This window comes from Pezoporus occidentalis, unplaced genomic scaffold (genome assembly GCF_034315485.1).
Source record: "Pezoporus occidentalis ecotype Australia unplaced genomic scaffold, CSIRO_AGI_Poc_V1 ctg76, whole genome shotgun sequence".
NCBI lineage: Eukaryota > Metazoa > Chordata > Aves > Psittaciformes > Psittacidae > Pezoporus > Pezoporus occidentalis.
Window position 1 is genome coordinate 2,202,551 of NW_026916115.1, and position 22,470 is coordinate 2,225,020.

A 22,470-nucleotide genomic window follows, 5' to 3' on the forward strand; every position below is an offset into this window, starting at 1 on the left:
AAACCCACTCAAGTTTTCTACAGAAAGTAAATCATGCTTACTAACTGTAATTACGGAAATTCACTGTGAGGAGGCACCTGCAATATTATGCAGGATTTTATAAGCCAATGTATTTGTAGGATTATCTTTCTGAATAGCTTGCTCAATTAAGCACTGATTTTTGTTCTTTTAGCTACATCAGGAACTCTTATGGAGAAAGCTGTTGTTTATATTTATTTGATGCATTTCTGTGAAGTCCAAAGTAATTTTGAAAGCATATTAGGATAATTCTCTTCCAAATATAATTTTCACATCCTTTGTAAAGAAAGCAAAAATATCAGTCAAACCAAACAAAAACACAATTAAGTGCTGGCTGACTATTGACAGAACTCAGCATTCCTCACAGAGCCTAATCTCTGTGGCTTTTGCTACTTCTAACACCAGTCAGATGTTATCAAATATTCTGATACCTACCCAAAATCATCACACACAGTTTTAAGATTTTCCACATGTATGGAGACTTCATGAATTTAACAACTGGAACTGTTTCTTATTAAGTGAACATCAAGAATTGAATGCGACATTCTGTTGAACATTCTACTAGACTATAAATGGTTCATTTTTCCTGTTGTATCCAGCCAGGCTGCCCCTTTTATTCCCAGCAACACAAATAGAGTTTCATCAGCCTGAAAGAATCTTTCTTCTAAATGAAGCCCAGCACTGTAATAACTTGAAAGGCATCTTTAGGCAGCGTAGTAAAAATGTTTGATTTGTAATTGCCTGCTGAACTCTAGCACAGTCTGTTGCCATATGGTACCCTCCCTTCTACCAGCAAACAATCTTTCCTTGTTCAGAGCTTCTCAGCCTCCCTACCCCCTCCTCTTCTGGAGGGTATGGATAGGAAATCCGAAGGAGGAGTTTCTCCTGCTCTCAGTGTGTTGGCGGTGACATCATATGTGGGCTGAACGTCTAAGTTGAGTGTGTGCTTGTTTAAAAAAAACACTGTCCAGAAGTGATGTATATGGAATCTGGGTCAGCTGTAGCTGGTTAGCGCACTCCTGCATGTGAGAGTAAAACACTGCAGTTTCAAAAGTCATTTCTTTCTCTCATCTGGAATAACACACACTGGAACATTACTTTTTCCTTTCTTTTTTTTTTTTTTTCTTCTTAATGATTAGTTAGCTTGGTTACTGTATGGAGAAACTCAATTCCTCAGTACAGCTTGGATCTAACAGAGGAAGACAAAAGCAGTTTTCAACTCCAACTGCAGATTAACAATCCACAGCATTGGGTAATATAGGAAGAAAAAGCAACTTGGCCTCTGGATTTTCCATCTACCACAGAAGCAAAACAGCTGGAAGCCTTTTTTTCTTGGTAAGTTTTAAAGTTATTCTTACTTGCAAGTTTAATTTTGAGCTGTTTGTGAATTCTACCTAGCTCTCCTTCAACATACAACTATGGGAAGAAACAAATCTCTCTCATCTTAAGAAAAGTCTGACAACTAAAATACAGAACTCACTTTCGTGGCATTTGGTAGACTTCGGAAACTTGGAAAGAATTAAAAAGGACTCTGCATAACAGCAGAGACTAAATCACTCCAGTTGTAAGAATGAAAAAATAGCAGCTGTTTAGCTGTAAACCTTCCACAGATTTTGATATCTAATGTTACAGAAAACTAATACTACCATATTCTTTTGCTAAGCATGTAATCTGGGTATTGTGAACATATTAATGTGAAATTCTAATCCTACCAGAAAGTAAAGCCAAAAATCCTATCGATTTCAGGGAAGCTGGATTTCACCCAACAGTAGAGCACAGACCTAGCATTACTAGAACTAGAAAATGGATACCTCAATAAAACCACTGTAAAAAGCCTCAAGTAAATCAATGCACATCTGTAAGTAGCAATTATTGCATCTCATTTCCACTAAATTTTTATTTATGATAGTTCTGAGCAATAGAAGTAGTATGAGTTGTACAACCAATCAAGAAAGAAGTCATATGGTGATTCAGAATATAACCAAGTTTGTAGCAGAAACAATCATGCAGCTGAAAATCAAAAAACATTGCTGCAACAGGCACAGGCACTAATCTTTCCCTTTAACATTTTGTGGAACTATGGTGAAGTTAATTATACCTCACTTGAACAGCAGTTTGTTTCTAAATAAAGATTCATTTCTTAAACATGAAATGCAACGTCAAAGGCAACACTATATCAAGTGGAAAATAGAGAGTTTTGTCACAGTTTTTTAGGGTATGGGGGAAGAAAAGGGAAAGGATGCAGTGGCTCATCAAGGATTAAAACGAAAATATTGTTTACAAACAGAAGATAAAATTACGGAAAAAAAAACCCATAACTGCTAATACTTAATCTCCTACTTTTTTGCCTTTATTCATGCTGACTTGGAAATTTAAACATGGTAAATAAGGGTTAACAGAACAATAGAAAAGAATTAAAGTTACAAATTTGTATTAACAAACTCAGAAATCTCTGACACATTAAGCGAGAATGAAGGGGTGGTACTAAAAGAAGAGACAAAGTGTTACAGAAAGCAGACTTAATTAAGATTTAGTAGCTAAGTCTGAAAGTCTTGACAAACAAGAAAGATGCATCTTTTCCAAGTTCTTGAGCACTTTTTCTTAGTATCTTTTTGTGCTTCTTTACACATTAAAAAGAACAATCTAAACAACAACAACAACAAAAATCCCATTTGAAGCTTACATAGTATGCCTTGGACACCAGTCTCCATTCATGATTAGCCAAGGTTTTGATTTATGCTGCTCAGAACAATTCCCAAATCTTTCACAAATGAAAACAGCTGAGTCAATTTTAAAGCAATAAACTGTGTGCAAAGTTCTAACTCTCTCTCCTTCTCTGTCTTCTAACTTTAGAGTTTGAATTTTGAAATGCTTATCTTAAAACAAGTAACACAATACTAACATTATGCTGTTGCCATAAGAATGACCTAAAGTATGATGTAAAAATATGCCATTTTTTTATGCCAAGTTATACAGGAATTTACTTCAAAGAATGGAAATTCTGAACTTCTAAACTTTTGCCAATAACTACATTGCTTTATCAGGTCTTAATTATTGTTTTACTGGGCTTAGTTTGTTTTTTTTGTAACATGCCAAAATAGTCTGGGTCCTTAAAATTTATATACCAATGAATTAAGTAAAAATTTCCTATAACAAATATCACTAGATGCTTAATGTCCTCAGTATGATTTACAGAGATTCCTGAAGCCCCTAAATAACACATTTCTGGATGCAAAATGCAACACTGCATTGTACCTGCCTGTTAAAATGGTGCAAATACATACAATGGCTGCAAACAAATATAAAGGAACCCTCAAATAAAAATACCTTCACCAAAAACCTGGGAATGCTATGGTATTTTTCTGTGTTTTCAGAATATCTAGTATGGTAAGATTCACAAATCTTTTCTACAGAGAATTTCTAAGCACACCTAATTTTAAAATGTGACCTATTTTTAATGGCTACTTCAAAAGCCCCTGAAGATGTTTAGATTGCCTTTCCTAGAAGGAATCAGATTCTTGTAATCTCAAAGAAGCAGAATTCTGTGACTCAATATATCATGTATCTAACAAAACCCAAGAACATACTATTCCTGGATCCCAGTCAATACAATAGAAGTAACACTGTTATTTCAGCAAAGGTAGAGTGACGTGCTGGAAAAAAACACTTGATTATACAGGGAAAAGTAACTTACTGAAGTACATGGTACATCAAAAATCCATGTGAATGTTTCTCCTACAATAAGAGTGTTTTCCCCATATCAGTGTTACTTCTAACATTAAGGACCCAGTTTTAAGCTAAGCCCACAAAAATCTCCACTTATTCTGTATAGAGATAGGGAAACATAGACAGTTCTATTGATTTTTAGCTGCTTAGACACACTTAACAGAAAATGAAGTATGCCCAAAATCAAGAGTGTTTTCAGATTAACTGGTATCATGTTCAAAGGATCTTTCACACTATTAATCTACTTTCTTAAAAAAAACCTGTTTGCTCCTCCTTCTGCTTTACATGTTCATAAATGGAGGTTTATAATAGAGGGCACTGCTGGTATTTATCATTTGACTATATTCTTTGAGTAAATGTCCTGAATAAAGATACCTAAGTATATACAAAGATATGCTTTCCATACAAAGGGATTCACATTTACTTGCAGCACTTCCATTATATTCAGTTACAACAACCTATACTGCCCCATCTTTGTCAGCTCTGAAAGAACAGACTCTAATATGTGTTGTGGGTCTCCAGACTCTATATCTTCCTGAATGCAAGAGTCACAGTATACAATAAAGAACAAATAGTTTGCTGAGTAGAAAATACAAAACTTTCAAATATTTAATAGCTTCCACACTTCCTCATCCCTGCAACCAAAATAATTAAGTGATACAATATGTTTGGGGGTAACACAGCCCGTGTTATAGCAGTTTTTGCTATTTTAAATTGGAATTTTGTTCCTTTAAACACTTTCAGAAGTAATAAAGACTAATTTTAGAAACAAGGTTAGGTTGGGTTCCCCCCCCCCCTTTCTGTTTATTTTTTTGTTTTGTGTTTTCATGGGGATCAGTCTGGAAGTAGAAAGAAACCAGAAGAAAATGAACGGTATTAAAACGTAAAATGGTATTGAAGCCTTATCTACAGCTCTGAATATTTCTGACAAGATGCTGAAGTTTGCATAGCTATGACTAGCTGCACATTTCCTCCTGCACAAGCAATAAAAGATCAGCATGCCAGAACAGACATAATGCAACTTCTACAGAAATCTGTGACCTAAAACTGGGTAACAGAAACATGACAGAACCAAGTGCAGTGACAGTCTATTCTAATTTTAAACCCATGACAGTTCATAAAGAGTTAAATAATTATTTTAAAGCTATAGTACCGATAATCACAATCTCCCTTGCTTATTTTGCCAGGTTTGCATTCAGGCATTTCAGCAGCCCCACTCATTACAAGTAACTCTAGATTTGCAGGAAGGGTTTGAGACAGTGGTTCTGTCTAAACTAATTCTTGAGTCTCAATCACTTTAGCTTGTTACAGTTATGACACTACCTAAACATATAAACCTGGCCATATGTGACATAATGCATTGGATTAAAACACCTTGTGCTGCTCCCCAACTCAAATATTTGTCAGTTTTAGGTCTCATGTATTAGGCTATCATTCTGTAATATTTTGGATAAACAGTTTATATTTTTTTAAGCTGCTTGCCCAGAACATCAGGAAATTTTTTGAACAGCATTTTCATTTCCTTCTAAGCTGATTAAAACTCCAGGTAAATATCTTCCTCAGAACCTATTCTTGTATAACAAGTTAGGCAGTAAGCTGCGCAAACATACCAAACAACATTGTAAGATGTTTAATTCTTTTAACGTCAGAATTTCCATGGTAGCATACATGTTCCCTTACCAGGTAGACACTCAGAAGGAACTCATCCCTCCTTATCTGAATGTCTCAGTTTAAAATATTTAAATTATTTCAAAGATCTACGGCATGTTCTTACGCAGCTGTTGCATTTGGTTAGGCTATGTTGAACCTTCTTATTAACTTTATGGCACATATGTAGATACAGAACTTCCAAATTCAATACATAAGTGTAAAAGTTCAAAATCAAGACATAAAATATTTTTAAAAAATCCAGAAAGCAGACTGCAGCAGAATACATGGCCAGAAGGTGGGCAACACTGCAAAATGCGTCATTTAGTTTTAATGTATTTCAAGGGAAAAATGTGCTGCTGTGGGAAAACCCCAGCCATTCATTATTTAACTAACTGTGTAGGGTCCTTAAAAACTATCAAAAACTATAGTGTTATTCATCTTTTTGGACTATGAAGTAGCTGATACGTACTGTGAAAATAGTAAAATACTGGACTTGTATTGCGGCTTCAAACTTAACCATATGCCATGACGTCACTTTCCTGCATCTGCAAACACTGAACTTAAGAATACTGAAAAATAATTGAGGTGAAGAAATATCAACTTCAGACAATTAGTTCAGCTCATTCTTATCAAGTCAGAAACCACACAGACCTGTTTTCCATGTATTTATCACGATTCATGTTGAAATTTAACCTAATGAACTTCCTACTCTGAACATAGTTCAAGTGATTAGTATTTTAAAATATATGAAATTACAAAAGAAAAATATAGTTCTGAAGAAAAGTGATACTTTCCCCTACTTAAAAAAAAACAACAACAAAACCCAAAAAAAACCCCAAAATAAAAAAACCAAACCAAACCAAACAAGTCAGGACTTCCATTTTCAGCCAAGAAATAGAACAGAGCTTTTAACCAAGCTCTCTTTCTGGGAAAAGATAATTACTAGTAGACACCAAAATACTTCCTACTACATGCTAACAATAAAACAAAACCACACAGAAGTGACTGTAGAAATACAAACTCTATCAACATTTTTATGTATCCTCTCCACTTATAGAGGGTGAGAAATGATTTTCAGTATGTGTTAAAAGCAAGTGTTTTCTTAACCAACCAGAAGCAGGGTTTGAGATACAACAGTGAGAAAGTTATCTTTTAGGCAACATTTGATCAAGATCACTAGATATAATTCCTGACTGCATGCACCGTATGGTTTGTGTAACCCCTGCCCTTAGTGAAGCAAAAAATAAAGACTCTAAGGTTGAGAAGACATCATTAGAAGCAGTAACATTAAAGCCAGAAAGTGGGAGAAGTGACTTGACATAAAAGTCACCATATCATCTATAAATGTGAACGTAAAGGAAGCGTTATAGGTCTGCTTCTCTCTCAAGGTGACTATTTCAGGATTGCCAAATGCACTTGAATTTGGCAGGAACAACACGAAAACTAACTTTCTGTGGGTTTATTTTTTTTCTTTTTGTAACTATACAAAGGCCACTGTACAAGGTCTCCTCAGCCTGCTAACAGTAGTCTGGAAAGGAAAGTGAGATTATTGGCTGAGATAAGAGCAGAAATCTGCTTGACAAATAAATAAGACATGCAAAATGAGGGTCTGTGTTTTTTTTGTTGGTTGGGTGGTTTTTGTTTGGTGTTTTTTTGATTCAATTTTTTCTTCTCGTTAGGTACTCTGGTCATCGTATCAAATATTTAGCAAATAAAACTAAAACACAGGTCTCTAAAATCATTCTTGAATCTTTATCACTGCATTTTAATTTTTTACACAAATTTAAAAGAAATACATTATTTTCTTAAAAAACACTTCGGTATCATATTTATAGTGATAACAGAACTGATACTTCAATGTTATTTGGATAAAAATACTCTCACAGATACAAAAATAGTGTGACAATTTTAAATGCTCATCTCCAAAGGCAACTAACTAGGAACACATGCAGAGCAAACAGTGTTACAGGCTTTCCCTACAAATTTGAAGTTACTTGAATATGTAATTTTGCACCATTTAAAGACAGTTATTTTATGCTAACCTCCTGCCTAACGTTAATGCTCAAAAGTAGCGCTAGATATGTGTGTATTTTTCAAGTCTGCTACGTCCATGTATAAATTTGAAAAGTGTGTGTATGTATGAATAGGTATGTAGATAGTATTTAACAAATTATACATCTATATGTATATATAAAGTTAAAAGAGGACCAGAAAGGCTTATATAAATTCCCATATTTATACATTTTTGAAAATACTATCGTCTTTCTACTTCCCTTTGATGAAGATATTCTGAGAGCACTTTATATGTTCTATAACCTTGTGCATTTAATTGCAGTCAAATTTATAATGAAAGCATAATACTGACTATAAGCAGAACATTGTTTCTGAAAATTTATCCATTGCAAGAACTTCTCTACTAAATCCAGTACCAAAATTTTAGGGTTTGCTGCTCAAAACAGAGACCTATCTTTGAAGCTAATCTAATGGAATCTAACTCCAAGTAACAGATTGCAAAGACCTGTCTATATACATGTAAGCATGGCAAACCCATCAGTTTAGGCAGCTTAAACAGTACAGGAACATTAGTTATTTAATCATTTTGGTTTTTATCTGTTCAATAGTCTCTTCTGACAGTCATCACACTTGTTTTAAAATGAAGATATTTAAATGGACTTTGTGTATACTACTGTTCCTGCTGTTGTCTATTGGGCGCTGTACAGAACAATCTACACCAAATAAAACATCTCAGCGGAGGCACCCTCGTTCAGCAGACAGTGGAGAGGAAGGGAAGAAATGTGGTTACACATTCTTGGTCCCAGAACAAAAAATTACAGGGCCAATTTGTGTGAATACTAATGCACCAGGTACTGGTAACAGAAAAGATGAAGTCACAAGAATGGACATAGAGAACTTGAAGGATGTGCTGTCCAAGCAAAAGCGGGAGATTGACATTTTGCAATTGGTAGTGGATGTGGATGGAAACATTGTGAATGAAGTAAAATTACTGAGGAAGGAAAGTCGTAACATGAACTCTCGGGTCACCCAACTCTATATGCAACTCTTGCATGAGATTATTCGAAAACGTGATAACTCACTTGAGCTTTCCCAACTGGAAAACAAAGTTCTTAATGTTACAACAGAAATGTTGAAGATGGCAACAAAATACAAAGAGCTTGAAGTAAAATATGCAGCATTGACTGATCTTGTAAATAATCAGTCTGTGACCATCTCCTTGCTAGAAGAGCAGTGCTTGAGAATCTTCTCGCGACAGGACACCCATGGGTCTCCACCTCTTGTTCAAGTTGTGCCACAACACATTCCTAACAGCCAGCCATACACTCCCATTCTTCTGGGAGGTAATGAGATACAGCGAGACCCAGGTTACCCTAGAGACAGAGATGTAAGACCACCACCAGATCCAGCTACTTCTCCTACAAAGAGTCCCTTCAGAGTCCCACCACTGGCTTTAATAAATGAGGGTGAGTTACCTATCACTATTTATGTAACCTAAGATTTCTCTCAGAGGTAAACCGTCCTGGCTATAGAAATGGAAGGCAGAATTTAAAAAGTATCTGATACAGCTAGCCCTTGCTCCTGATTCGGATTTTCTCCCCCTGCCTCGAGGAAAGCTTTAGTTTGACAGTTTACTCGTTAAGATATAGCTGCATAAGATGAATTTGTTGAAATAGTTGATACTCACAAATTCAATGTGAAGAATTTACACCTCTGAGTCACAAAGTACTGGCGTTTCTGTCTTCAGCTGGGTTTGAGGTATGGGAATTAAAATTCTGTATTAGCATATACTTTCATACTTTCTGGTATTGAGCCCTGTTTCTTTGAAGATGCCTATTAGCTACATGATAAAGTAACTGGCAATGGTGAATAAGATAAAGTACCTCATCTTAAATAATTTTAGAGTAGTTGTCCATTATACTTACACATATACATTTGCTAGAAGTTAATCTTGCTAGAAGGCTTTTATTCCTATTCCGAGCTGTTTGAAATTAACATCTAATTCCACCAACACAACTGTGCAATAGGTCTCTTTAGATAAGTCTGAAAGGATACCTGCACTGAACTTTGAAAATTTAAATAACTACATTGCCAGTAATTTTATGTCAGTAGAGGATGGCAAGTTAAACTAACACCATAAATATTACGAAAATAATGACTGTGTCATTCTTCAGGTTAAAAAAGGTAACAAAAAACTAGTGACGAAATTTAACTACCTCTGAGCTGCCTTTAAATCTATCAGGATTCTTACTCTATTATAAGTTCGACACAATTGCAATTAAAAAAATTAAGGATTCAGAAAAATACATTTTTCTCAGACATCTGTTCAAGTGCTTGCTTTTGGCTTCTGTTAGCTTGAACAGCAAAAGGGTTTGGGGGGGGGAGGTGTGTATGTGTGTTGGGTTTGGGCTGGCTTTTTTTGCTTTCAAATTGCCTTCAGTCACAGCTGGAAATTCAGCTTGGTTCCTAAAATTATTACAAATGTTTACTTGGGACTGTTCTACAGCATTACAAAAAACTAGCTGCTGATGCAAAGAACAACTATTTTTATTCAGGGTCTACAGAAAATTCCAGTACAAACCCAGGTAACATGCCAGATATCACAAGAATTTAAATCACGTACCATGACACAAAAGAAACAACTAATATAAAGGCATTATGTTAATGTCTGGTCAAACAGCAAAACTGTAATCCTTTAAACCCCAGCAACTTCCTGTTTCCCATAAAACCATCCTTTAAGGTTTTGTATAAATTCATCTTTTTCTCCCTCAGTATATATCTGCTGTACATACAAAATGAAGCAACAGCAGTATTTTCCTCCAAATTGTCTACCATGGTTTTCACTATCCCCTTTAACTGCAAATGTTCACAGTTTGAAACAGTTTTTGTAAAGGAACATAAAGAAATATCAGGCAATTTCTTTTAACATTATTCAACTTCCTTTATTTAATATTAGATTCCCAAGTTTGAAGTTTAAATGTTTCTTCTCTGGGGAAATGAGGGTTCAGAATTGCTACAGCTGATACAGCATCAGTCATCAAAACCAAAACTTCTAACTTGCAACACAAAGCCCAGTTATTATCCTTGATATTTTAAATTAAGGTAAGCACATTGAAGAGTGCGCAGAACCAAAACTATGTCACAGAAAAATTAATTTTCCAGTTAAAAGATGGTGACTATTTATAAAGTATAAAGATGTCAAATAAGACCAATGAAAACCAAACAGACCTATTTAGAAATAGATCTGTCAGGCTTGGTTATGACAGGATAAACAACTGGCTCTAGAAACTGAGGAAGAATAATGTTCCTGTGAACTATAATTTTCACAATTCTTCGTCCATCAAACAATAGCCAGCATCCCCAAATTTTACTGCCACTACATTGCAAAAAGTAGCTTTAAGTAGACAAATTACTTGAAAGTTACACACAGCCCTCTGTTGCTAATACCTCTCTGTTAACAACGTGTTGTGGGTTTTTTTTGAATATGTGCCCCATTCTATTTTGGAATTTTCCTCTATTATTGCCCCAAAAATTCCCTATACAAAGCTTTAAATAAGCAAAGCTTCTATATCATCTGCTCAAGGTAATGTCTGGCATCTTGAAGAAGATTCAGTCATAATTTTATTAAGCTTCCAACTTAAAAAATATTTAATCACTTTCCTTCTCTACTACACCTAATTTACAATAGAATATGATCTGTACTAAATCGTAAGTCAAAACCACAATTTTAAACATGTAATATTTAACATCTTCTCAGAGAATCTCCAATTTCTGTCTCAGCAACTTGAGAGTTTACACAGACTGTTACAAAAGACTAGATATGAATGAGATACTTATTCCTTGCATAGGTAATAATATTTTAAATAGAAAAATTATGGTTTTTTTTCATTAGCCAGAGTGTCCACTCATACCAGCATTGTGGAGAATGTTACACTGCTTCATGAATCTCAGTATTTCCACTGAACAAGGTTCAGTTCTTACACCATGAACTTAAAAAGAATTACATATAACAAAAGAACTTCTCGAAAGTGACTCGAGGCTATACACTGAAAGTCACTCGATTTCTTGGATTTCCTTATACTGAGAGCAGAAGTCTGTTACCTCTAGTCCAACATTAATTTGTGATAAGCACATACTCAAATCTGAGCATCAAAAAGCATATGAGATGCATCCTGAGACCTCAATGCCAGCTGAAATTCAGAAGTGATCAAAAGTGTATTATATAACCAGGGCAGCACAATTCTCTCTGCCTTAAAAGCTACTTAAAATCACTCCAAACATCTGTTTCGACGTCTTATGGAAAAATGAACCCCCAATTCCTCCTCAGTAGAAATCATGTGAAATAATACACAGTAGATCTAACTGAACTATTCTTACTATTCAACGAACATTACAAAGATCACTACTTTCCTGCTTACACTTTTTCTAATGGAACAACTGCTTACAACAATACTTCTAGAAACACCTCCCTGTTCATTTATACAGCATCCAAATTTACTTCACGTATTTCAAAGAGAGAGAGTGAGAACCAACTTAGCCAAGGAAATTACCCACTGGGTAAGCTTTGCAATGCACACAATCTACATGGAAATTTTAATTGTGAGCAAGAGAAAAATCCCTCATACACTGAAGCTACAGTATTTCTTTCCTAAGCTACTACTGTATGCACTGCAAGAACGACAAAAACATTGATAAATACTGACAGTACAGTATATGTAAGCAGCAGTACTTAGGATGGCTTAATGCCTGCAGTGCTCCTGGTAGCACTGTCTCAGCCAGAATCTCCTAGTAGTCACCTTCATTAGATACACAAGCTTTTTGCACTCTAATATGAAGTACTTTCTGGATTTCTGCTAATTAAACACTTATCCCAATGGCAACTTTAATGATTTTCAATCTCAATCTGCAGTGAAGATCACCTTCACTCAACCTCTACTTTGCAATAAAGAATAAACTCAGTAACTGTCTCCTATGTTTCTTTGCACATTAGCTTTGTCTCTGACTGATGAGTTTTCTCTAAACTTCCAAGTAGATTTGAGAAAACCTCCTAAAATGAGAGGAAAGCTCTAGGTAATTTAAGTTCAGATTTACTGAGTATGAGTTTTCAAAGCACTTAGGGTGCTGACCACTAACTAGCCATCAGAACACACCCTGCTTTTCATTAGTAAATAACCAGTCTCTAAATCAACTGAAGTAATGATACATGAACATAAATCCTTTTCTAAAAGATAGAAAATAAAAATACTACCAAAAATTGAAAGGCAAACTGGGCAAAATTTTCAGAAATATGTAAGCTGCAAAATAACCGGATGCTCTTCTGTAAGTAGTATTTGTAAAGCCACTACTCACATGGCCTAAAATAGAGCTTTCAAGCAGTACTGTTAACAGCAATAGCATTTTTGTAGAATCACAGCCCTGAAAAAAAGGATGTGAGCCCTTTTAGCTGCTCAAAAGTCCTTCTCCATTGCTTGCGTATTTGCTTGACTGATATTGACATACACATAGCACATCAGGATGACACATGAAACTTTTAAAAGATTCCTATCCCCAGTTAATAGGCTGATCCTATAACTGGGTAAGCACGTAAAGGCAAAAAAATTATACAGCGTATGAATACTTTTACACTAAAGTCGACATCTTTAGACTTTGGCAGTAAATATTTCTTACAGCAGTTCTTGAACTATTTCTGTACTGGGAGGGTGCATGTGTGTCATTCATGTTCTGGGCCTATTTCAAACTTCCACTAGTTTCAAATGGATACACTAATATTCATGTACATTTATTCAGATGAGAGCACAATGAAGTAAACCGAGATTTACCTTTTACAAAAGATAAAGAGAGAAGAAGAAAAGTGAAGGAGAAAACAGTAAAAATCATAATGCACTTCTTAAATATCAAAGTCAGTGTATAGATCACAATAGAACACCATAGATGAAGTTAAAAAATATGTGTTGGTAACCAAAGTAATTATCTGTTTAGCAAAATCAAGTTTTTGTTTAAATATACAGGGAGTATTGACATGTTTATTTACATATATACAATTTATCTAAGACAGTAACTTTTTACACTATTTTCCATGGCAGTTTTACCTTAATTACTGACTTTCCATTACCATTACAAAATATGCTTGAACTATGTCCACTGCACAGCCAAGCTTGAATGCTTACAGTATTTCTTTCAAAAAGGTCCATTCAAAGATTGCCAACAAGCCAAGGAAGCTGGGCATTCCAACAGCGGGATTTATATGATCAAACCTGAAAATAGCAATGAGCCAATGCAGCTATGGTGTGAGAACAGCCTGGACCCTGGAGGATGGGCAGTTATTCAGAAGAGGACAGATGGATCTGTCAACTTCTTCAGGAACTGGGACAGTTACAAGGTAACTTCTGGAATGCAGAAAATCAGCTACTTCATTTCACTGATATTATCTATTGCAGTCAAGATGATGCAAACTTTTCAAATGCAATTCTTCACTACAAACTGTTGCATTGAATGATAAACACTGAGGAACCGCAAACAGATCGCTGCTTAAGACAGTAAAATTAATTTTATCAACAAAGGTAACTAGAAAGAGTGGTCATTCCTCACAGGCAAACATGTTTCAGTGGGAATGACCCTTTTCACAATGCACTACTGAACTCTGTATAAACTTACTGTCTTAAATAGCCGGCATTTGTAATGCACAACCCAACAACTGGGGAGACATGTTATTCTAGACAGTGACCAGGAAGTAGTTTATTACAAACACCTAACTAAACACATTATTTTTATTAACACACTGAGACCTACAGCAAGTACTTTAAAAGCTTAATTGTCTCCCTTATGAATAAGGTGTCCCAGGCAGTGGAAATACTCATTTAAGCACATTAACAGATTTGCAGGATCAGGTCTTCAACTTCAAAAAGTTCCTAATAAAGCATTAATGGAAATAATTTCTACCTGTAAAATTAGGTTAGAAATCTGAAGATGTAGGGCTAGTGAAGGGGAATACATTCTTATTTGTTACTGGGATATTATGCTCCAGCATAATAGTTAGGGTTGGAAAAGGACCTTAAGATCATCTAGTTCCAAACCCCTTGCCATGGGCAGGGACACCTCACACTAAACCATGCCACCCAAGGCTCTGTCCAACCTGGTCTTGAACACATGCTAGACAGGAGATCTAGAAGTCCATTTGGTTGGATCTGAAACCTACCTGGGTTTGGATGGTATGAAACCTACTGATTTCATACATACAAGATAGTTTTTCCATATGATGTTGCGCTCACTATGCTTTGTAGTGGATCTGCAAATGCCATGTGCATTTTATCTGAAGACAGAACTGAGCCACCTTTAACTCAACTGGTAATCTTAAAACAGTATAATATATACAAAGGAACTGACAAAAAATTACAATGAGGATTTTCACTTTTTGCATTCTTGGAATGTAATGATTCAAATGTTAATTATTTAGCAGTAGTTATTCAGTCTGCTTCTCAGAAAAGTAGGTGGTTGCATTTTCGGTTGTTTTGTTTTGTTTTTTTTTTTTTTAATGTTATGAGGCAGTTAGAGTGCCTTATAAATTAACCATGAATATTTTCAACAAAATGCAAAGAAAATGTAAGAGTGTGTAAATGGTGATAATTGCTCAAGCCTGGGGAAATTTGCCCCCAAAAGATTTCTCATTAAATTGCAGTGGCCAAAGATTCACCTAATTTCAAGTATCTGAAGGTGCACCTCTGTGACTGGCTTTAAACTAAAACCTGCAACACTGACAACAGAAATGTCTCTCATGCCCACATTTCCGATTCTTTTCTGACCACTGTGTGGCTGTGCAGCTACAATGTTGGCCCAAGGGAAGTACTGGAAACGTGGCCATGAGCCAGGCCAAAAGCACTGCTACCATTTTTGGCAGCAGCATGCTGCTAGATCAGCTCAAGCCACTCGTGAAACTGCAGCTTGAATTAGAAGCGTCTAGGCTCCTGATTTTGCTGTTTATCTGCTAGAGAGAGACTTCTTCAGAAAGTGATTCAAAGCAGGAAATCAACTGTAGGTCGTACATAATCAATGTCCTGAGAACAAGGGTAGGAAGACCTCACAGACTAGGACGCATAACAGATTGCTGTGGTGGATAATGTACCTACTTTAGCTGCAACAAACACTAACAACACTTGTTTACTCAGGGACAGGAAACAGCAGATATGAAATTATCACTTCACAGCTAGTGTACTGGTAGTTCATGATTTGAAAAGAAAGACATCTTTATATTTCCAAATCTAGTAAAGATCATAGATGAATTGTGTGATGAAATTTACAGTAAAAAAACCTAACAGTAATTGTATTAAAAAGGCAACAGAAAGTCATTTACATTGAACACTGAAACTGCTGGTATCGTAATATCCTTTCCAACCTGGAAATATACCACCTTAAATTTCATTATTCATATATTCTTACAGATCCTCTTAGCTTTATCAAGAAGTTTTTGTTCTTTCAGCTTCCCTATTCTATCACCCTTTACCTTAAAAAGAGAAAAGAAATCTTAAAGATTTTACTGATTCTGGCAGTACCTCAGGCAGCTAGCAGTCTAACTGAATAAATGGCCAAGTGCAGCAAAATAAAGCATTTAAATGCATGGGTTGAGCAGACATTCAGAAGCTTAAAAGGCTTTCAGTACCCTAGTTCCACCGGTTTGGAATACTCCTGCTGATGAGTGTTTGACAAACAAGAAAACCTAAACCAACACCACTTCCGATTTTCTTTTGCACAGAAAGGATTTGGAAACATTGATGGAGAGTACTGGCTGGGACTAGAAAATATTTACATGCTTACCAATCAGGATAATTACAGACTACTGATTGAATTAGAGGACTGGAGCAACAAGAAGGTTTATGCAGAATACAGCAGTTTCCGCCTGGAACCTGAAAGTGAATTCTACAGGCTACGCTTAGGCACATATCAAGGAAACGCAGGCGATTCCATGATATGGCATAACGGAAAGCAATTTACAACACTGGACAGAGACAGGGATATGTATTCAGGTAAGGAAACTGGTACATATGTAAAAAGAGAATACAACAGATTACATTTGTGATAACACCTTTAAAAAATGAAGTACAAAAAAGTATGTAAATTCTGATAAAACAACTTTACTGAAAGATGCTTCAAATCGATTATGAAAATTGCATTGACAGGGCTCCTGCAACCCTCTGAGCCATTAAAAAATTCAATTTCTATCACCTCCATTACAAGCACACTTGAGCCAGCTTTCTATTTAGCTCAATGACACACCCTTATCACTTGCATGTGACTTTGTAGCCTGAATATCTGTCCAGGTGATCTCTGAAAGTAGCGCTGTGGCCGCATAATGGAATTATTTTATCACCACAAACTAAAGCCTCTGAGCAGCATAAAAGGAGCTGCAATTGTGCACTGGCTTAGTTATGTACCAATACTTGAGAAATGAGCAAATCACTTTGTTTCATTCTCTCTGAAGGACAGTTTTTTTGTTCATTTCAATTCTCTTACTCCAGCCTTCCTCTTAAAACCCTAGCAGTAAAAGAAAGGTTGGGGAGTGTAGTACTTCAAGCTGCCTTTTTTTTTTTTTCAGCTGTCAATAACCATAAAGCTGGACAAATCTTGCAAACTCCTAAACAAGCCTGTAACAGTAAATACACAAGTTACAAGCAACTCTTTGTGGAACTGCGTAAGCTACGCCTAAGCGTAGCCTGTTGCTTGGAACTGTATCAACTCACGTTGCTTCCACTGAAGTATTTCTAAACAGTACATATTCCAAGTTCCTTGAATGTTAGCTCATGGATAAGCATTGCTCGTAGTCTACAGCTGATCTCTTTAGTTTTCAGCTGACACATTAAAGAAGATGTCAATAATCCTCTCTGGCTGTTGTTACAACAGAATTTATAGTCTAGGTAGAAGCAACAATTGCTACGACCACAATAGGTTATAAAGTATTTCAAAGTTCACTCTAAGAATAAGCCAGAACGTGAAAGCATTTGCTAATCTCCATTTCTCCTCTTTAAAGTTCATTCATCTCTTTCTGTCCCACAGGCAACTGTGCTCATTTTCACAAAGGCGGCTGGTGGTACAATGCGTGTGCCCACTCCAACCTTAATGGGGTGTGGTACAGAGGAGGCCACTACAGGAGCAAGTATCAGGATGGAGTATTTTGGGCTGAGTACCGGGGAGGTTCCTACTCCTTGAAAGCAGTTCAAATGATGATCCGACCTATAGACTGAGGAAGAATACCCCACAGTGCTCAGGTGATCACGTAGAAACTTCTCAGTGCTTGAGTTCCAGAAAAATAAAACATTACTTTTTAATCATTATTTTGCACAATCTGCTCCTGCAAAATGCAGGTCTACAGTTTTCCTGTTTTTCTTTTCCCTGTTCTCCTATTTTAGAAAGCTTTTCTACTGTGACGGTGTTTTTTTCAAACACACATTCACGAAAGCAGATGTCTGTGCTTGCAAAGCATATTTATCTTTGTTCAAGTCCAGCATACTTTATATAAACAGTCATTAAAGCTGGTTAAAAAACATCCAGACATATGACAAGATATAAGCTTTTTCACTTAAAAAGCTTATGCTTTTTTCAGGTTAACTCAACCCTTAATTGTAAATATGTGAAATGACATTGTCTTGCTTTAATGTGAAAATTGATTAGTTATTTAACAATTTATTTAAAAATGTTGGTATTACTTTCAATGAAAATCTGACTTCATATTACTGGTCTAAGATTTAAGATTTACTCCAAGAAGCTACACAAAAATTGAAAATATTCTAGGTTTGGCAGCAGAGGGATTTTTGCAACAAATAATCATTTCAGTATGAAGTGGTGAACTAAATATTAAACATAAGATGTCTTAGTCATGTAGAGAATTCCTTAGGATCTGCATATCCTACCTTCTGTAAAATACTTAGGCAAATTGTTCCTAATGTAAGAAAAATTAATTGTATATAATTACTGATCAGCTTAAGACAACTAAATTGCTCAGTACTTATTTTACTTTCAACCTCAATATTCAAAGAACTTAATTAAACAAAAATATATGTCTTGATACTTTGAACTTAAACAGCAAAAATCAAAAGTCCTGATATTAAAATCATGACTTGACACTTGGGAGACCCCTCCCCTGCTCCAATTCAGAGTGACTGATATCTGAACAAGTGTTCACACATACTAATTAAGAGAAGGACCAAGTCACTGAACATTAGCAGCTTCCCTCCAACACAGCTTTCTGCTGACATAATAAAACAAAGGCTAGAAATCAGCTCCAAGTGTATTCTTCCCAACACCCAAACTTGGGCTGCTCTTGGGACACACACATTTCCCTTCCTCTATATGTATATAAAACTTTTGATACTCTGTATATTAAATTTTCTACCTTCTAGATATTAAATTTCCACTGGAATTAATATGTTATTAAAGAAATTGATTAGAAAATGCTTTACAACCTTTTTCCAACAAAAGGTCATACCACACTGCGTCAAAACAAGATACTTCCAAAACCAGAAACAAAATGTTTGCTTCAGGTACCAGTCTCCAAAACTAAAGCTTTCTTTCTAGTATATAAAATTTAATAATTGTACTTAGCCACACAGCTTATCTAATTTAATTTGATATTACACAAAACCTAAATATGCTGTTCTGAACTGTAACCAATGTATTTGTTTGACACCTTGCATGTGCCTTCAGGATTTTAAAGAACTTTGCCCCTATTTAACATAAGAAACCCTAATAGCTGAAAGAATAATATTATCGTGATGGTAAATTAGTTGATATCAATAGCAATGCAAAATCTCATTTGTAATTCAGAGGAGAGAAAATAGCATTCTGCTTTCAAAACACATTCCCTGGAGTAGATAAAGCTTCACTGATGATACAGGGCTGCAAGGGTTGCAGTTAAATCTTTGGTCGGCAATCAAAGCCAACAACTCTCACCAATATTTAATTGGGGCTGCAGGGGTGGTTGGGTAGGTGGGGCATTAGTCCCAGTATATTCCACTCCCAAATGCCAAGAATTTTATCTGATATAAACGATGATAATTATGAAATTGCTCTTCATATAAGGAATATTTTTTTGTTACAAATATCGTACAGACCTCATTGAGCATACAAATGCTTTTTAACTGCAAATGCTTAAAATTCAGACTACTTATAATCTGTTCTTTTTTTTCTATGGTAAGTAGACAGAAAAACAGTTCAAGTAAATTTAAAAGCTGAAAATGCCCTCCAAAACATTCCTTTAATGAACACTTCTGACAGCTTTAGTTCATTCAACCGACAGATTTCCTCTCCTTGGAAGAGATCTTATTTTACCACAAGGATCTCTTGCCTACTACAAAAACAGTGGTTGTTTATTCAGCACAGTCAGTGAAAGGTGTAATTTGCAGAAACCCAAAAGTAAAATTAGCTTGCACTCAGCCTTTAAATTAAATCTTATATATTAGACATGTAAAAAGTTGAGTCTTCCCCAATTTAAAGCTGTAGGATGACGTTAGCTAAACATTATTACAAAATAAATCCAGAAAGCTCAGACTGTACACATGCTGTGCTATTGAAAGAGAAGACTTAATTGTATGCTGCTGATTTAAGATTACAAGAAGGGAAAGCATAGTATCTCTTTTTCAGGTTGGTTCATACTCTACAATAATTTACTACTTTAAAATGCTTGTAACTCTACCAGTTCTTAGCTTTCAGGTTGAATTTCCTAAGCAGGGTAAAAGACTTTAAAAGTTAAATGTTTTCACTCACACTTTTTTTAGAGGCATATTTTGTAGCATTAAGCTAACTTCGCTGGACACTCAGCAGCAGCCTGTCTGGGAAGGATATAACTTTCACCATTCTTGTACTATCAGTCCAAATTTAACCAAACAGACCTTGAAAAAGTTTAACCTCTACTAAATCTGAAACACAGTTTTCACATATATTTCCAAAGTCTGTTGCAACCATTACCACTGAAGTAGCTGAATATTCATCATATGAATACTTCAGTAACCTGTTTTCAGCTTTTCTGTTTCTGGATATAACTCCTGAAAAACAGCTATAAGAACATATTTCACAAGGTAGTACTGCTTAGTTAAATAAAAATTTTACTTCTCAAGAAGTGGCTCAATCGTTTCATTGTGCAATCTCAAATAATCAGAACTCCATGATAAGACTCCCTGTAAGAATGGGTTTTTATTCTAAGGCAAAATATCACATTTATTTGGCTACTTTAGTTGGACCAGTGATGCAACATTGACAACATACCCCACACTGTGTAAATGAGGACCAAATGCTGAACATTTTTATTGGTGTTGCACAGCTCTTAATCCTTGCACACTGACAATGCGCTGCTCTCACTTGCATTTCTAGAACTCTGAAAGCACATCACACCTGTTGCTGCAGCAAACTGAAAAATATTTTTATTTCTCCCCCTAGTTAAATGTGGAAGGACATCTTTACCTTGACCACGGTGAGTGAGCTGTGGTAATAAGAAAACAATTTATACTTTTGCATCTCTATTCTCATTGCAAAGACTACACAAAAAAAACCCAACCACCTTATTTAAGTTTTATCTTAGAATGTTAAGACAGTCGCAAAAAAACTACACACCCACATTTGATATTTGGCTGCATAAGGGTAAACCTAGTAACCTCTAAATGGTAAAGCATTCATCCTTGAAACCGCAGCCAAAATTCCCTTATAAGCTCATTTTACCTATGACCTTCCAAACATGGCTCATCACAATGAATGCTGATACTTCTCCAGAGGGGATCTGCAATGCCAAATACAACTGTGTGGCAGGCTTGATTCTCTGCACTCTTCTAGAAAGCATTTTAGGGGAGCACAACTTCAGGATCTCTACATCTACACTGAAGAAAGCCCTACCACACCCCTTTTTTACCCCTAATAGGAAATGGACCTTATGATTAATCCCCCTGCCTGGCGTACACCACAGTCACGATCTTGAACTGCAGACTTTCGGTAGATTTTTCTATGCCTTTTAAACCAGGAATAGCACTAAGATTTTATACCAGCAACAGCAGAAAAAGATCCTTTCAGAAATTGTAACCTGGTAACCTTAAAATAGTAATACAAGCAAATTAAGTTACTTCTGTCCCATATGACTTCTGCATTAGTAAAAATGCCTTGGGAAGGAACTTTTAGTAAAAACACTCCCGCAGATCTACTCAGGTCTTACTGGAGAGTAAAGCTTGAAATCAAATGAGAATAATTGGTCTCAACAGCCAATCCTCCAAGATAGATGCAGATTTGTCACAACTGTAGTTTCAAGGCAATTTTGCTCTTTTTCCAATTATTTAAACATAACAAGATTAATTTTAGTGGGAATGCACCAGTAGGTATGCTACTCCCTTGGAATTTTAAAAAACGCTTGAAGATATTCTTCATATCATCAGTAAGAACTGATATAATTTGAAACCAGGTCACAACATATTCTTTAACCGCAGCAGGTTATAGCAAAAAGCATTTCTTTCTTTTTAAGTAAAAAAGAAATACACATTTCACTTCAACAAACTATCAAACGTCAAAGACTATTCTAATACAAAAGCTAGGCAAGAAGTTGCTAATATATTGAGGAAAACATCTGTAACAGAACAAAACTTAAAACATTGTTTTCCAACATTTCACCTTTTTTTTTTTAATATACACTTGCACACAGTAATGCAGGATTTTTAAAGTAACAGACAAATACACCAAAGCATAAAGATTTCTTTGTATAACAGTAAGTACCAGATGACCATAATGGCAAAGGTCAGAGTATCATGAGATTTCAAAAAATCTGACAGCTGATTGGCTTAGAACTTTTCTAATCAGCAAGAAAACAATTTGAGTCTGGCTTCAAATTTCAAAAACCATGGCACATAGGTAAAAAATATCTGGAAAGCTAGAAACCACATTCCAGAACCATATACAGTGCATATATGCTATGTGTGTACACATGATGAGAAAGCTACAAAATGACATGCTTAATCACATCACATGCTTGACTTTTTTGCCCCTTTTAATTTGGGTCTAATTTTAATAGCTATGTCAACAAACAGGGTAGCATATGATAGTATA

At 35.6% G+C, this 22,470-nt stretch overlaps 2 protein-coding genes across 7 annotated transcripts in view; one reads left to right on the plus strand and one right to left on the minus strand.

The window, feature by feature from the left end:
* RALGPS2 (Ral GEF with PH domain and SH3 binding motif 2) overlaps positions 1-22,470 on the minus strand; it is a 118,384-nt gene that overhangs the window by 32,609 nt on the left and 63,305 nt on the right. The gene's annotated exons all lie outside the window — the stretch shown is intronic.
* Positions 925-17,729, plus strand: ANGPTL1 (angiopoietin like 1). Its single transcript, XM_062602313.1, has 5 exons — positions 925-1,353; positions 8,016-8,873; positions 13,593-13,786; positions 16,154-16,424; positions 17,452-17,729. Exons 2-5 carry the CDS (start codon positions 8,048-8,050, stop codon positions 17,637-17,639), a joined length of 1,479 nt encoding a protein of 492 aa, XP_062458297.1. The 5' UTR covers positions 925-1,353; positions 8,016-8,047; the 3' UTR covers positions 17,640-17,729.